Source organism: Thunnus thynnus, chromosome 13 (genome assembly GCF_963924715.1).
Source record: "Thunnus thynnus chromosome 13, fThuThy2.1, whole genome shotgun sequence".
Classification (NCBI taxonomy): Eukaryota; Metazoa; Chordata; class Actinopteri; order Scombriformes; family Scombridae; genus Thunnus; species Thunnus thynnus.
In genome coordinates, this window is record NC_089529.1 from 5,177,732 (window position 1) to 5,196,125 (window position 18,394).

At 41.1% G+C, this 18,394-nt stretch overlaps 1 protein-coding gene across 1 annotated transcript in view; it reads left to right on the forward strand.

Annotated features, from left to right (window-relative positions):
- Positions 1–18,394, forward strand: part of cxadr (CXADR Ig-like cell adhesion molecule) — a 37,349-nt gene that overhangs the window by 4,155 nt on the left and 14,800 nt on the right. Inside the window, exon 2 of the mRNA XM_067607416.1 lies at positions 17,466–17,635. Coding sequence (XP_067463517.1) covers positions 17,466–17,635 — 170 coding nt within the window. The remainder of the gene's footprint in view (positions 1–17,465; positions 17,636–18,394) is intronic.

Here is an 18,394-nt window from a genome sequence, read left to right on the forward strand (position 1 = left end):
AATTGAATTGAATGTGCTGTACTGTGCAGTGGAAAGGTTTTGCCTAAATGAGACAAATTAGTGGCTGATCAATTCAGAAAGGCCATGCTTTAGTATGAATGTTGGACAGAGGAGACCACAGTATATTGATCAGCTTGCATGTTTGGTCAGTTGCTTTTTTTCTTTCTTTTTTTTTGTCCGATCAACCATCTAAAACCCAAAGGGTTTTAATTAATGATGATGTGAAAACAGAGAAAATCTGCTGAAAATCGACCAGCAAATCTTTGACATTTTTGTTGATCAATTATGATTTTGTATTTTTAATTATAATTGGAAACAGAATTTTGCAAATGACAACATATGATAATATTGTCAGTTGATAGATTGTAATATTGCATTGCCAGCCCTAGTTGTAACCATAATTTGTATTGGCAAAACTATATGTACTTGTCTTACAAAGAACAGCCATTGTGTTGCCATGTTAACAAGACTTGACAGAAGGTACGCACGCATCAATATGAGGTGAGAGAGGAACGTTTTACTGATTAACCTGAATGAACATACTATACATTCTGCTGGAGGAAAAACTCTATTTAAAACTTTATTTTTAAACATCAGCATTTTGGAAGCCTGTGTGGAAAATCCCAACACTCCCCTTTTGTGGTTTTCTTGGTTTTCCAACTTTTCACTATTATACAAGTGGAAAAATCAACATTTTTTCCCCACTAACCCAGGGATTATTTGCTTATCTTGGTTAGCAGGACTGTACGAACAACAGGAACAAGCTGAAAAAACAGGGACACCTATCTTGTTGTCCTGCTAAAGGCCGAGCCTTAGGATGGCAATGTTTGTTCCTCAGGGCAAACTATAGTTTTTGCCCCCCCCCTAAAAATGTTTTCTAAATTTTTTCCTTTCTAATGAAGATTAAATTGGGAACAAAACGTCTATTTAAATTTGTGTTTTGGGGTCTGTGTCAAGGTGTTATTTTTTGTGAAAGGCTTTGAATTTTTCAGTGTTTGTTCCTTCCAACATTTTAGTGTTATTAACGATGATGCTTTGGGAACATTTTTCACCATTTTCTGACATTTTATAGACCAAGTTGTTGATTAATCAAGAAAATTATCAACAGATTAATCAATAATGAAAATAATCATTAATTGGAGCCCTAAATTTTTACATGCCCTGCTACAGTTTTACCACTGACAAATTCATTAGTGGATTTATAATAGGTAGACTAAAGTACAGAGTACATGGCACACCTCTGATAGCTTTAGTATGACTGTTTAAATTCAGGGATTGTACTGAAGGAGAGACATATCCTCTGTTATCCATGTAACCCATCAGTTAAAACAAGGTCACTGCAGTGCTGATTTTCCCCGCTCTCTCGAGTCCATCGGTCATCATCACAGTTAGGGCGATAAACACCCCCAAAGCACATTCATCACTTAGCCACTTGATGCCCAGCTCTGCAGCCACCACAACGCCCTCTGCTCCTAATGAGGAATAATGGTCTCTGTGACGAATAAGCTGTTCACTGTGATGATAATAAGGGTTTTCACATACCTCATATCTCAAATTAATACCACCAGAATATCATTTTTCTGTAGATAAACGGCACAGATGCAGAAAGGAAGCTGCATACCAAACAGTGAAGGAGATTTGTAGGATGTCTTTACAGAACGCTGTATAATTATTTGGAAACTGTAAAAGCGAGGTGTGTGCTACACTTAAAACACATCTATTTTCAAAGTAAGGCTTTAAAGATGGCTCAGAACTATGATAAAAGGAACGTGAATGTTCCTCATTCTGCATTCATTTTTATATAATTGCCACTGTTTACTGTCTCTCAATGGATTTATCATCTTCATTCAGATTTAGTTTGTGTCAGGTAGTATATGTTATAGCACAGTATATGTGTTTTGTTTTTTAAAGGAGGGAATGGCCTATTGAAACTGATATGGAATTCTATGTTCAGCTCGCTAAAGCATTATTATACAGAATGTTTTTCAGCCTTTATGATAATGTATTTCTTTTTGCTTGTTTTTGTATAATATTCTCATGGCATCTGAGCTAGCTATCTCAGTGTGAGGATACACAGTGTGGCAGGCAGGTCCCCAGGGTGCTGCATCTGCAGGTACTGGTGTGCAGTCTGCCCCTGCTTACCTGCTAGGTAGATGTCAGCTCAGCTCTACACATGCTTGAACCTCTGTTAGATGATCTGTTGTGCAGTGTTAAAGAATTTGACTCAGTAGCAGGCAGGATAGAGACAAAAAAAATCACCTAATCATGTAAAACAGACCTGACAATTTGTTCTGACAACAAATCCTTTGTTTCCAATGGACGCATCATTTTAGAGATAAGCATTATATATCGTATTGTGTAAGTCACATTATCAGATGATGTCCAGGCATTGTCTTATACAGAGCTGCATTGTGGGAAGATGATTGTGTTTTGTTTCTTCCAGCAGTAAGCCCCCACTCTCCCCGCTAAGAACATTAGAGTTAATTCTTAATAATAATCTTGAAAAATATTATGGCTTAGAAAATAAGCGACATAAGCAGAAGAGGGGTGGGAGGGGGGTGAATTTTAGGAGGAGGAGAGAGGGGGTAAAGCAGCTGTTGAAGGAGCCATTTTTAGCAGCTCTATCTCATTGTAAAACATTACACATTGTCACCTGCGGATATGGTGAAAAAGGCAAATAAGTATTGTCTGTAGAAAGCCTCTTTCTTGATTCAGTCCCACTCGATTTTGCTCCCCGTGGTGCTGATATTCAAGTCAGTCTTTTTATGTCTTAGTCTTTTGTTTAATCAACATGTCAAATTATATAGTTAGGCTAATAACTCCTGTCAATAGAAAAAAAGCCTGTTGCCATGCACAAGATCCTAGTCAGAACATTTTTTACAGGGGTATGATTGCTTGTATTGTAGATTTTAGAATTATATTAAAGCAGTTGTGTAGTGAATCTCGTTAAGAGCGTTTAAAGGAGTATTGATACAAAGCGACACAGAATTAGACCCAGAAAATCCCATTTCCTGTAACATTTGTCGCCTCATAATCAAGCTCCTGATAAATGAAGCCAAAAGGCTGCAATGCAAATCCTCACAACGTGGAGCCTGGAAAGAGGTCAAATATTAAATGTAGGTTATAATGTGAACCCAGACAGGCTGTGCAACTGTATATATGTTACAACATGTGTGTATTTTTATAGGTGATTTCAGCGTTGGATGATATAAAATGCTCTCGGTGTGTTTGCAGGTGTAGGAAGATTTGAAGAAAGGAGAAGCTAGTGTATGTGCAAGCTGGAGCATTTTTCTAAAGTGTCACTAATCTGCTTTTGGTCATGTGAATGCAAGGAAACACTTTATATGAAAGAGCATTACATGAGATTAGATTACATGAAACCTCTCCCCATGAGGGAACATGCTCATTGCAGTTATAGAGAATATATATATATCTAAATAAATCCTGTATATTAGTTTCTTAGGAAAATGTAACCCTACGATATTTGGGTATCTCGAATATGTAAAAATGGTAAACTTTTGAATGAGAGTATTTCTTTGAATTCACATACTTAAATGATATTGAGTTCATAAGAAAGGATAATGCAGTGTTCTTATTTTGAGACTAGTCAGACAAACCAAAAGGCAGCTATTTTAAGGCAAGGTTGGGAGAAGTCCAGGGATGGTACATTGTAGTAAGAATTTGAACAGGTCTTCACTACATTCAGATGATTCCCATTTCCCAACTACGGTTTTACAACCAGGTGTCTAAAACGAGTGTGGCTGTCTGCCACCTCTCCTCTTTTCCATTAACATTCATTAAAATGGTCTTTTCCTTGTCCTCTTGCCCGTGGAGTTAATACTCCTGGGTCGCTGTTGGATCTATAGGTATGATGACCGGGACATCTGCTAGAGATGGGTATGGAAAAGGCTTAGCACATGAACCACAGCAAGGTCAGCAAGCCACAACAGACATTTAATTACTGTAGTGCATCTCGCCGCCATGTGAGGAAATCGGCATCTGGCCCAGTCGCCCTCCAGAGAGATGAGATTGAACTGAAAATAGCTCTGTGTGACTGGCTGGTTTATGATGGTCAGAATGCACATTACTGCACGAGCTTAATCACAAGTGCTGCCGTTTTAATAAGTAGGCACAAAGGGTCCACCGGGCTGCAGTTGTTGCTGGTAAGTTCCCGAGGAACCAGTTGTTAAGTGTCTTAATGGATCCCATGTATAATTCATGGGAGCACACAGAGCTGAGGCTGGCTGGCTGGCTGGCTTTCTCTGAGCGGCCGATAATTGGAAGAGTAAACCCCTACCCCATCGTAAGACACTCACAGCACCCAACTCCTTTCACGAGGTGTAGGGGAGCATCAACTCTGCATTTAATCCATCCCTCTGAGACAGGACATGTATCTGATGAGAGTAATGAGATGATTTATCAGCGACAGCGAGCACTGTAACACAGCTCTACAGCTAGAGTTTTAGCTTAATGACCTGTAAATATGTAAAAAGAGCACACGCCTGCCTACAATGTCACCCAGCGTTTTATCTACTAATGACTCTCTTTATCTCTAACCTTAATTAATCAGCCATTAACATGTGTTGAGTAGTATTATAACATCCCAAGAGCTTTAAAGACCCCGTTAGAAAGATATGTAAAATTAGTTTGGACATGAAAAGTCCCTGAGACCAGACAGTGGACAGATATTAATGCAAGACCCAGTAAAGATGCATTAATCAGGATGGACAGGAAATCTTGAGCTGTAGTGACGACAACACCTAAACATCACCACAACACATTGACTGTCAGGTTGTCTTCGCCAGCCCGGTGTTTTGCGATGTTTTCTCTATCAGCGTTTTTTTAACATAAAATCTGTTTATATTTTCATGTCACCATTGTGCTGCGCTTCAGTCACTTTCACCAAGATTACGTGCCCGTCAGTCTGATCCAGGATGCCATATAAGCAGCGTTTGTCTGTCTAGACTACTCGGGGGTCAGACCTTTTTAGATGTCATTAGAGCCATCGGGGAGTTGGCTTGTATGGCAGGTTTCAGGCAAAAGCACTTTACTACATCCACTAAACGCTCAGCAGCCAGACGACCTTGCAGGATCTTCTGTAAGATGTCAGGATGTTAGTACGTGCCACTTTCTTTTTTTTTTTCTCCACTTCTTGCCAGATATGTTAAATTAACAAGATATTAGGATGGTACAGTCAGTTTGACTCATGGTGTGTGAATGTGCAACAGTCAGGCAGTATTAATCATAGGAATTTCCCCTCTCAGCCATTAATTAGAGGAACATTTTTACCTTGACTGATTTAATGTTCCTATGAACAACAAACTGGATTTTCTTGTTCGTCCTGAAAGATAGCATTTTCAGTTCCCTTTCCAAGGAATATGGTGACTCTGAACGTTCACAAAGCAGCGGTATTAAATAACTTATTGACTTGCGCGCTCGTACTTAAGACTCACTAAGTGGAGAGTATTACACTCTACCACAAACATTGTAATACAACCTTTGTTAACAAGAAGCTCATGTTTATTTGTTTTCTTGTAGCTGTCTTCAGTAGAAACTGAAATTGATGATGAAAGATGTTGTGTTGTGCTTTTAACTGGAGTGGTCGGGCTTCTTTATTGCATCCCTAGTATCAGCTTTACTCTGATGTGTATTACAGAATAGCACAGCTGCTGCTCTTTGATTCAGAGGCAATTTCATGCTCTGGAGTCCGATTTAATGTGGGAGTAACACATTTATATATATATGACGATGTATGCTGTGCTGAATGTTTTCTAAAGGAGTTTTGTATCCTGCTTGCTCTCCAAGATTCTTTTTTACAGATGCTTTGGTAGTTGATGTATCTAATTAGCCTATGAAAGACTATCAGGGTCAAAATAAAGTGTTCACTCTCTGCGGCGCACAACGCAGCCCCTAGAATCCCCCTAGAATCAGAGCTGTGCATCTTTAATGGGCTTACTGCATTTATCTCTGCTGTCCAGACTCTCTGCTCTTCTTTATGTGTCTGACAAGCCTCATCTCATGCACAGTTAAAGAACACAACACGGAGAATAAATACCGTCATACTATGTCATGGTCAAAACGATAGGATTGCCTCTTTGTGCGGGATGGTGAAACTAGTGCAGCGGAGTTATTTTTAACATCCCCAATCGCTTCTTGTCATTTAATGTTGTATGTAGACTAGAGTGGTCGTTTTGAGCTTCCTCCTCATGTCTGAGCTGAGAGTGCGAGCTGGAGGCACAAATAAACCCAGCGGTCTCGGTTAAGCCGTAACAAAAACTGACAGTCTTTGCCCGTGGCTTCCTACGGGGCTCAACACTCAGGTGCGTCGGCTACACCTGCCTCCAAGAACCTCTCAGTGAGGAAGAGACTCCAGCCTTGAAACATCAGGGCTGTTTTCACCGCGTGTGCAGAGAGACAAAAAAAAAAAAGACAGGAAAGAAAAAGGATTATCTATCTTGTTATCTTTTAACAGCAGTCTTATCTTGATGTCCTGCTGTGGTGTCTCCCCCACACAGAGGACAGGAAGGGACTGTCTGTGTTGTTACACTTTCACAAAGACCTCATTCTGGCTGGTCAGGAGTGCTTTGGACAGGATGAGAGGGTTTAGAGAGAAGGGATGCCATAAATGCATTTGAAAAGGAATTGATGTTTTAGCAGTTATTACAAAGTACTTTTGTCAATACGTCCTCAGGGAGCTTTCAGCATCGGTCAGATATATTTTCAATGAAATGCACTGTGTTGGTGTTGTAGCCTTTGACAGGACATTCAGGGCATAAAACACATACTGTATAGGAGTGTGTATTTTCTACCCATGTCCAGAATATCACCATCATGCAGTGTCCTACGGGCAGAGGACCTAATTTTAGACCAGAACCTAGAGGAAACGGCGTGAGCAAGACAGACTCATTGACCGCCTCCCAGCCAATCCAGCTGACAGGCGTACATGCTCCTGCACCACATGGAAAATAGGTTACTGTGTAAATATGCATCCAGCATAGACATAGGTAATCTCTTAATCTGCAAGAGTTGGCATCCTACACAAAACACGAGAAAATCAACCGTAACCGAGGCAACTGAATCACTTCATAGTAATTTTTAACCAACAAGTGACGTCAGATTTAGGGGAAATGCATCTTAGCTGAAATAAAACACTTCCTCATTGTTTTTCATTTTTCTGAGTTATGTAGATTTTAACCAGTTTGATGTCAACTTCCAATAGTGTTCAGACTTTTACATTTTAAAATGTGCTGCACTCCATCTGAAGGAAAAAGGGAGGAACCCAGGAATTCATTGGGAGGCATTTCTGTTTGAATTCTTGATATATTTTTTGTACTTGTGTCTGAACTGTCTGCAGCCTGGCCCCACATCTTAATCCTTTTAGTGGTTTGGCAACGAGCCATAAGTCTTTATCACTCCATAGATGTTTACTTAACATACATTGTGTGTATATGTGACTGGATTTAACTCCTCAGCAATTCTTTTAAAAGTTAAGTGAAAACAAATCCTGAGATGACAAGCCAACATGTCAGGGTTGTTAGTGTCAGTGATTCGGTTCAGATGGTATGAGGAAGTAGTTTGTTATCGCTGAGAAAAGCAAATCTGACTAAACTTGCTCTGTTCATTCTCACAGCCCCCATTTATTGAGGTGTTGGTAGTGAGCCCACCTCCTCTAGCCCACCAAGCAGACTAAGCAGATGAAATTGCTGAGCTCTGGAAATTCCATAAATATGAAATTGTTTCCCCCAATCTGTAGAGTCTTACTCTTTCATAAAATTCCATCACTAATGACATTGAAAATCTTGTTAGGCTTGTTAAGATCTCAAGAAAGGACTTTTAATCCCTAATTGAGCCCTGTGTTTCAAGGGGAATGTTCCAGTATGATATTTACGCTCTGTTGCTTTAAGCTGACTACTTGTGTGTTCACCTCTGTGTCATAATTGAGCACAATCGTGAGAAACCTCGGTTCGCTTCTGTGTACTCCCACAGTTTGCTTGTCTTCTGCATTTTGAATGCGAGTTTGTGTGTTCACTAAAAGCCATTTTATCTGCATCAACTCTCCAATTCCTCCTATCCCATAGTTAAAGCCACTCTGAGAGTCCATCAACAGTCTGAATGAAGTAGCTGCACTCGTGCACTTGTGTCTGTGTGTTTGATCAGCAATGCTGCCTCCTGATCACAGTTGGCATTGTGCCCTGGGGCCCGGACAAAAGCTGGGTCTGGGGCGCCGGCAGGGGCCTGGTCTGTATCAGACACTTTATTTGTTTTGGGGGATGGGGGATTGGATAGGCAACGGCATGGCTGCCTCCCCCCTCTGTGCATAGAAACTCCTGTGTCAGGAGAGAGACGCCCCGTGACTACACCCCACTGAGACATGTGGCTTTCATTGTTTTGGCTCATAGTAACCTGCTTGAAGCTTAGAACACAGATACCTACCTTTAATAAACATGGTTTCTTTCAACACCCTTACCCAGTCCTCTTTCTTTCGTTTTCTATTTCATCAAAGATATAAAAAAAATATTTCTTGTGAAACTTGTGAAAATGTAAAGGGTCATCACGAAGCTTCACTTTCTGTGTCCTGGTGCTCATGTTGTGATTGGATGAAATAAAATCCGTTCATGCAAATAAAACTTTTTGGGGGCAGTGTCAACTAGGATATTCTGGCAGGTCAGCTAGACTGAAAGCAGGTCTAATGTGTACTAATCTAACAGTTCAGTTATACATGCCATTTACACTGAATGTGTCGGATTAGATAGCTATCCTGTCTCTAAAAAGCTAATTGTAAATGCATCCAAGAATCATTTAAGACTGACTGAAATCCGATTTGAAACTGGGTTGAGATGCGTTCTAGCCAGATGTTAAAAAGGTGTGAATGCATTCATCTCTCTAATATGTGGTCTGTCCCCTGTGATAATGGCAGCTGAAGTCACACTGAAATAATCTGCTGTTCTCTCTGTCACTTGAGACGGGGAGAAAAGCAGCTTCAGTGATTTCAACACATGCGATTGTACAGAAGGCGCTCCGAGCTGTTGAAATGTTTATCAGATCCCTGATCAGTTCCACCACTGAATAATGTGTGTGGACGAGAGAGCATTGATCTGTATGGGTGAGGGAGCGGTGAGAGTGAGAGCTCATGAAGACGATATAACTTTGATTTTTGCTCTTTTGTACATTATTATCCATGTGTTGATGTTAGTTTATGGATAGTTATTGTTGCAACTAAACTTAAGTGAACAAGTTATTCTTATTCTGGCTTTTTTGACAGTTAACAAACAAATTCATGTGCATTACTGGATTAGCGTGGGAACACTAACTCTATCCCCAACGAACCAAAACGATATGTAGCTAAGTGTAAATGAGCATGTCTAAAATTCATCTGGATTTTGTCCAGATACAAGATACTTGAAATAATAATCGTGAATTGCGCCTGCGAGGTTCTCTGGATGTGAGATATGTGTTGATAGCAAATGTAATAGAGGTGTTTATGTCCCTGTTTGGCCAACAAATGCCTGACTGCTGTGTCATCACTCTGTTTCACTTTGACACACACTTTCCCCATTAAAGCCTGGCTGATGGTTGATTTATAACCACTACCTGGTCCACCAGCCCACCTCCTCCTGTAATGGCTTGTTTGAGGATTAAGTAGCAACTTGGACTGAAACTAGCCTCATTTAACTGCATAAGCCTCATCCCTCCAGTGTTCTGGTCCATAAGCTATGATAAGCACTATGTATGTGTGTGTTTGTGATGTACACTGCTATTTTGTACCATTTGTCCAGTCATGCAAACTGCTTTCACGTCTTCACTAATTGCTTGCAGGATTTTTTTGTTTTTTTTTTGTGAGGACATGAGTTTGTAATTGCTTCTCTGGAAACTCTGACTGAAGAAAACACTGCAGCAGTGTTTGTATCTGCTCTGTGTCCCAACTACATCTCCCAAGACATTTTTCCAAACAAGGCACACCAGTGCATCTATGAGACAGCTCATATTCAGCACCTTCCCTTTGCCTCTTTTCCTTTTTAATTTCCTCCTCACGTGACCATATTGGCACGTTTGATGCTGTTTCCCACAAGGATGTTATCAGCGGGCTATCTGTGCTGCTCCACAGACTGGCGACTTGCCTATCAGCTTTACGGCACAGCCAGCCCCCCCTGTTGTCACCAGTTCACTATGTCCCTGGGCTTCGACAAATCCAGAAGGACACAGGCCTTTTATAAATGTTTATGTGTGTGTGTTTCCACAGGTCTCAGAGACACTGGATGTTCTTATCTGACTCTTCAGGGTGCTTCAGATAAATTTTCACTCCTCTCACAGGGATGGGGGGGGGGTAGAGAGAGGAATGTATGGATGTAGGGTTTCTTTTAGTGGATTGAGTCTAGATTTAGTACAGTTCATGGTGACAGAGAAGTTAGACAAGCAGCAGCTGCTTAAATCCACTGTCCTACACCTTGTAAAATGGTAATGCATTCTATAAATAAGAAGAACAAATCCCAAGGCCATGACTCGAGAGTCCCTGTGATGAAGACAACCTTTTTGATTAACCGACCATTAAGGAATGAGCCAGTGTGAATTTGTCCTTCCTAGCCTGTTTCCTCTCTCTCTTCTTCCTTCCTGTAGTTACTTTATTCCCTCAGTTGTTCAGAGGCATCGGTATTACCAACCTGATGGTTTGAATTCCAAATTTAATATAAATGTATATGAAATATGATAAAATTGTGCCCTTTTAATGATTGTCCATTGTAGCAGCTGCAGGGGAGCCACTAATTGTTTTATATAAAAAATACCAGGATTATTGGTAAGCCCTGGCTTTCATGGACGAAGTAATTAAATCAAAATGATTGTCACTGTCGATGTACACAAGCAGCACTTGGCTGCTGTGGATATTCACAGCAATGACATTAACCACATCCCCCATAGGCCCATCTAAAAGCTGTCAAATGCTCAGGCGGCCGAGTAAAGTGCCCGTCATTCGTCACCCCTTCATCATTTAATGTTCAATTATGTCAAAACAGCCTTTAGGTCATACTCACTGAGAATTGATGGCAGCTCTGTGTGGCAAGTGGAGCTTTCAGGCTGCATTACAGCACAATCAGTATGGTTCAACAGCCCCAGCCCTCCGCACCACTAAATAAACCACAGCCAAGCTCACTCTCAGGGCACCCACATTGCTTCGAATTCAATAGTTCCAGCGGGGGCACTGGGGCGAGCATTCAGAGCCTTCTTTCTGAGCAGCAACCAAGTTATGAAGTTATCCTCCGCCGCAGCAGAGATAATTGATGTTCTTCGGCACGGTCACAGGGGATTGGCTTGACTGTTTGTGATGGGGGAGAGTGTCTGTGCTGTTTAATTTGCTCATTCCAGAGCCCCTAGACTGCAATTTTACCATAATGAATCACTAATGTTCATTCCCACTGTCATTGCCTATTCAGGAAAATGTTCCACACTCTTCAAAGGCTGTTATTTTTTTTGTTTGTTTTGTCCTCATGACTGAGACGTTTTCTACTCACTTGGTTGAAATGAATACCTGATTTCTAAGGTTGTTTACTCAGTGTGTGTGTGTGTGTGTTTGAGTGTGTGTGTGTGTGTGTGTGTGCGTGCGCGCGCGTTTGTGTTTTCAAGGAGCCCTAAACTGAAAATATTTCCACTTGCGGTGTTGATTATGAGAAAAAGATGTGAACTCATACTCCCTCAATCATCCACATTCTTAGATCATTTTTTTCCTGCCACACACACACACATTCACTTGTCATTTCTGTTTGTTCATAGCTGTTTGAAATAGTTACCATTAGACGAAAATACAAGCAACCGTCACTGCCACTGAGACCAAATGCAAGTGTAACTGCATTAAGGATACGTAAAAACCTTCAAGAAGGTAAACAGAAGTAAATCCCAACTCATCACTCACGTCGTTCACGTAGTCTGTTGTTGCCTTGCGAGCCTGAAATAGCTGCCGCCTTTATCTCCCCATGGTAAGACTCGGCTTTTCAGACTTGACTCCCAATGATGCTGTTTAAGGTCAAAGGGTGGAGAAAGAAGCTTATGATCCTCTGTGCCCTCTGCCAAGGCTCTGAGGGTCTTTAGCTTGGCTAGCACAAGGGTCAGGAGAGGTTAGCTTGTCAAACTGACTCCTGGTTTCAGGGTTTATGCTGTCTGCTTGAAGCTACTCCTTACACCACGCAGCTTAACCTCGTGTCTGTCTAGAGGACCTGACCCAATCACCTCTGCGTAGACTGTGTCCATGCTCAGAAATCTACTCTATGTACATGTCACTAAGAAACTAATCTTCCTTGGCTGCGGCCAAAAACTTTCAGTTTCTTTAGTTTTATTATTGTCCTTTAAAAAGTAGATTATGAGAAAATCCCATCACAAGTTATCAATGCATGAAATGAGGTCTTCACGTGACGTCAAAAAGGTACTATTCAGTTTACTTTACAATGATATGAAGAACAAGTCACTAAACAAGTCATTAATCTTCTTTCAATTGTCTAAATGATTAATGAATGAATCATTTCAATTAGCAAAATAATTTGGACCTAAACTATGATGTTCCTTTTTTTAATGAAACCACAGGCATGTTTATAAAGATGGCTCACCATGACGACTTTAACCTAGAGACTGATGACTTCCACAAACGCTTTTTAAATGGTGAAGTAACACTAACTTCCCATAAATCTGCCTCCTGTCTCCACCTACTAAACCTCTCTCTCTTTACCTCCCTCTTTGCCTATCTACCTCTTTCTTTCTCTCACTCTCATACCGTCTCTTAAGCGCCATGGCAACCTTCTCCGAGGGATTGGTTGCCAGGAGACAGGATTCGCTCCCCATTGTATGCCGACAAAGGTGGAGGGGGCGGGTGGTGGGGTTACAATCAGCACGACCGGAGAGAATTGGAGGCCTAGGGGACTGGCACTCCACAATCATGGGTGTGTTAGAGAAGAGGAGGACAGGCAGGGAGGGACAGAGAGGTGGTAGTGGGTGGGTGGAGGGGGGGGTAGAGTGTGTGGGTGAGTGAGCGAATGGCAGTGGGGGTATGGGGTGGAGCACGCTGACACCCTAAATTCCTCCTGCTCATTCCCGGTCTCCCAGTAACCATGCTGGGATGTGCTGTGTCAGACAGTGTAGTGGAGACTGGAGGGACTGAGACGCTCATAGAGACACAGGCAGCCATGAATAGTTATTAAGACAGACTTTTTAATTAGCCAGCGTGCCTCCCCCACTGCTCAGCTCACCTACCACGCGGACACACATACACACACAGGAGGAGACATATTTTTACTACAACAGCAAACACCGAGCTCAAGGAAATAGTTTAATAGTGTGTGTGTGTTGTGTACATGCATGACTGAATTTACCAGCAGCCTATTTATCATAGTTGTTTCTTTTTCCATGGAATGTAATAATGGCTTCTCTTATCAGCCAATTGTATTACCTTCGAGGAAGAAGGCCAGTTTACTTTTGCCCCGGTGCAATTACTCTAAATAAAGACTGACGGTCACCTAGAGAAGTCAGTGATTATGTGGAGCACTTCCTCACCGTGGCAGACTTTGAGCTCAGTAAGATCATTTGTTCTCTGAGTCACGTGCTCCAAGGTTCACACACTGTATGGTTGTTGATAGCTGATAGTTACTGATTAACACTATGAGCTTCTTTTTTGCAGTACACCAACAGGGTAGTTTGTGTTATGCCACTATGAGCAGCTTGTGGTAAATCCTCTTATCTTACCTCAAAGTCTGAACCAAGATTCATGTTTTTGTTACATTGTATACATTTGATCCAATTAGTTTTGGTTTCACATTGCAATTATGTGAGTGTGTTAAAGAACTTTACATGACCTACCTACACCCTGTTGTCATCACCTACGTAAGCTGCATATCTCAATACTTGACATTGATTGGTTTATAGACGGGCGTGCGCCTGATGTTGGTATGTTGTCAATCCAGCAGGTAGCCTTCTATTGCCGTTTGAATTAATGGAGAACAATGAATGAACAGATTAATTTCGTTGCCACTATAACATATTATTATACTATATATACTACAGTTTCTTTATCTTCAGGTGGCATTGCCCATCCTCTCATATCCTCTCACTCATCCTCTCTGAAAATACCTGGAAACTGTCAGGATTTTTGAGTTTTTTTAATAATGTTGTTGGACTATATTTCAATTTAAAACTTGCTCTCCTCCTCTCCTCATGTCCTACCGCAGCTCATTTTTCCTTTTCTGGTTCTGATGGTAGCCTGCAGGAACTTCCTGTAATTGGTCAGAAAGTCCAAACCATCCAAAAAATGTTTTCATGGGTCAGTTTGATCTGGACCAAGACCACCTCTTTTCATTGGAGGAACAACAAAAACAAGTTTCACACCTGTAAATTTGGTTCGGATCAAACTGAGAAGTCTGAAAGTCCGGACCAAGCGAAGTAGGTGTGAAAGGGCCCTAAATTAGCATTTCCTGGTTAGTCTTGACAGGGTCTGTTGTTTTTTAATTACATTAAAATTGCTTGATGGCTCCATGTGGATCAGTCCGTGTCCGTTTTCACTTCCAGCTCTTCATTATTTCTTTGCTAATTGTTGGGAGTGTCAGTGCCAGCTATTGATTTGACTGGGCTTACCTGACCACATTATCATTTCCCTTCTTCCGTCTTCCAGCCCCCATTCAACTGACTTCTTATTAGAATGAGTAAAGTGATTTTTTAAAATTTTTTTTTAACTGAACTTGTATCTCCATTATAGTGATTTGCATTTAATGGAAAAAGTGACCATCTAGGTGCTTGTACGTGAAGCGTTGAAAGTATTACATGTTTTTTCACAAATGCCTTTATTTCTAAGAATTACGATCACACATACTTTTACCTCATTGACATCACTGAAATATTGTGTTAATGGTTGTATGTTTTGACTCTTAGCATTGACCGCCTGCCTCTGCCTTGCTGTAGTCGCAGTTTTACTCTGATTTATAAGAAAATACTTAAATTATACTCATTTGCATTTACCGCAGTTCCTCTACCGGACTTAATGCTTGCTGTAGCTGGATTAAACAGGTTTATACATTCCTGTGTGTTTATTGAATGTGGAGTCCACCTTACATTACACTCACAGTGTCTGTATTCCCTCTTCTCTGGCACCTCTGCCGCTTGATCCACCAGCCAGAAAGGTTTTTACCAAACAAATCTAACATGATATCCTGAAATGGCAGATCGTCCCATTTGTGTGCTGTGAATGGCAGAGGCCTCTGACTGAACTGTAATTTAAACAAATGCTGCCTAAGGCCTCAGTGGTCCGTCATTGATTTAACAGGTGCATCAGACAGTGTCCTTTATTACCCTTCAGATAAACCAGTCACTCTGATAAACTGCTCCAGCTGAATACTTTCTTTTTTCTCGCGCATTGCAGTTCTCTCCCCTTTCTAAGCAACTTTGAAGAATGCCCCGGCCTCTTTAAGTGCTTGATGAATTGACACAGCTTTCCGTCATGCAGATGCCAAGCTGTGTATCCGTTTTGACAGTGATAGACACGTATCTCAGTTTTCTCTATATTGCCCCCCTGTTTCTCTTGCCTCAGCTGAAGGCGATGGATCGTTCCCATCAAGGGCGTCTGTCAAAATCTGTGGGCTGAAACGACCAGCTGGAGCACAAGCATCTGGGGGAATAAAACTATACTTGTGCTTTGCAACCATATCAAATGCTTACAGGCTCTATGCTTCAACAACAGAGGGTGTGACTGAGACTGTCATGCTCTATTTGTGTGTAAAGCCTCTATGGTGTATTTTCATTCAGTTGTCTAGCACGGCCCAGAAGGGAAGTGAGGTTCTGAGGCTGAAACAGAGCCGATGGACATGAGATGAAGCAGTGACCTCAGCCTGTAGCTAACACCCTCCACAACCTGAGGAGGCCAATATCTAGATACTTAGGTCACACAGTTTTTGACTCAATATCACAATCACTACAAAAGGAAATATTATGCTCTCAGAAGAGTATTTTCATTTTCACCGTTTAATTTGCATAGTTGATATCTTGGCAGTCACCTTAACCTTGTTCACACTACATAGATACATAGATTTTGAATGAGAAGCAGTACAAGCAACATAGCATTGAGTGCTGCTCTGCTGAGTGCACTCTTCATGTCTGCCTGCTGCCATGCTGTCAAATTAATAAAACAGAGGTAGCGGTCAGGTGGGTTGGCAAACAGAAGGGGATGCTAGCTTGTGTGGCTCATAGAGTTTAAAGTGTATAGCTGCAGTACAAACCCTCTGCACTGCATTATAATATACATAATGCAGTCTGAACACTAGTTTATATCCCTTTCTGTTTGTGTGGATGCATGCAAGCTCATTTGTTTGTGTTTTTATGGCAAACCTTGTAATCAAAAAGGAAACCTTTCCAGAAAGAGAAAAGATGTTTTTTCCTGTTAACAAGTGTTTACAGTAGCAAGGGTGCAATTATCTTTACACGTTAGAGTCAGCTCAATCTGTCAGTTAGTGTAAAAGCAGCTAAATAGGATGCAGATGTGGCTTAGTAAAGATGCTCTGTTTTTTTATGTTTAATGCACACACAAGGGTGGAATGAAAAAGTTTTTTGTTTTTTATCTGCAAAAGATTTAAGTTACATATGTTTGGTGTCATTTGTTTGACTTGATAAGTGTTTGTGAAACATTTACAGTGTTCTTTAGCAGGGACATATTGTGGTGATTTCACATTTTTATAATTTATTTATATAATTTTTTTTAAAGCTGTCCCCCCTCCCGCCCCCCCGCCCGCTGACTGGAAGGTGGCAGGCTGTCAGAAGGATTTTAATGTGTTGAGGCAGCATGTGACAACTCCATTCTCTATGGACTGTGTTCCTTGCCGGGATTTAAATCTCTTATTGAATGGAGAATCTTAGCCCAGTTGATGTCACCAGGAAATTATGTTTATTCGTTCTAAGAATAAATGCCTAAGAGTCTGCTCCAGTTTGGTGATGGGCTACAGTTTCCATTTATTATTATCACCATTCCTTCAGCTAAGCTATGTTCTGCTCCATTAGTCTTTTTTTTTGTTTGTTTTTCACTGTGTGATTTACATTATGCATATTTTAAGAGGTACTTTGCCTCCCAGACACGATGTAGCCATATTTATTTTATGAGTGAAACATGCCCTGAACAAATAGCATTTGACAGCTGACTGATTTTTTTTTTTTTTCTGTGTAAGATAAGGCACTACAAACTATTTTCATCAACTTTTTCTGCATTAAAAAGTAATGCATACAATGATACAATTATATGCAAGCAACAAAATTTTCAATCACCAAAACCTTCATGAAAGTGTGGTCAGTCATTTTGCACAGTGCTCAAAATCATCTTCATGATTCACCTAAAGCAAAAAAACTCAATTACTAATCACAAAGATTCTTTCAGATAGAACTTTTCTTGTTTTTAGTATGATGGATGTTGCACTGTTGACATTAATTCCCTGTCCTCTTTGTGTCTCTCTGTATAGGTTTGGCCTCTGGTTTGGAGATTACATCTACAGGGCCGACTTCCATAGAGAAGGCCAGCGGTCAGAGTGTGAAGCTGGATTGCCAGTTCAGTCTGGGCCCTGAAGATTCTGGGCCACTGGATATTGAATGGAGCCTGCTGTCCTCCGACAACCAGCAAGAGGACAAAGTGGTATGTGTAGATATTCCCCACAAACCTTGAAAATAACAGTTTTATTTCAAAGATAGCATATGAAAGTGCTTTTGGAAGTTTTGTTTAGCGCAGTCATTTGATCTATGTTCAGAGAAGAGCTTTGTTCCTGCATTTTGGTGGGTAGATAATAGGAACTTGTCTGATCTTCTGTATGTGGCTTTTACACAAGCCTCAACAATACATCAAAAACACAAATCAGTGTTTAATTTTTAGATTATAAAAGTCCCTCATTTGGCTATAGTGTGTGTGGTTCAACACTAACCTGTTATGTTGTGGTGGAGTCTCTGTGTTGAGGTGTGTTATGCAAGAGGTGAAATGTAATACAGGTTTTATGGATGGTCTATTGTGCACTAGTTCTCTGCTGTTGCCTCACACACATACACACAAAGTGGGGGCGATGGGAGCTCTCTTTATCCCAGGCAGTGTCTTTCCTCTCTAGCATGGCCCTCAGCCATTGAAAAGGAAAACTACACGACTCTACAGGAACCCCACATGCCCTCAGGGCTTTCACAGCCACAGAGACAAATCCTTGCTACAGATCGTTCCAGCGGTGTGATCCTCTCCTGTGGCTCACTACTCCCCCATCTCGCACCTGTCACAGAGCCTTCTCATCCTACACTCTTTTTTTTTTCCCCCCCTGTGTCCTGTGGCTTTACTTTTTGGTTTTTTGGTCTAATGTTAGAAACGGATCACAATCTTATCATTAGGTTCCGTCCTCCACCCAATGCACTCTCTCTC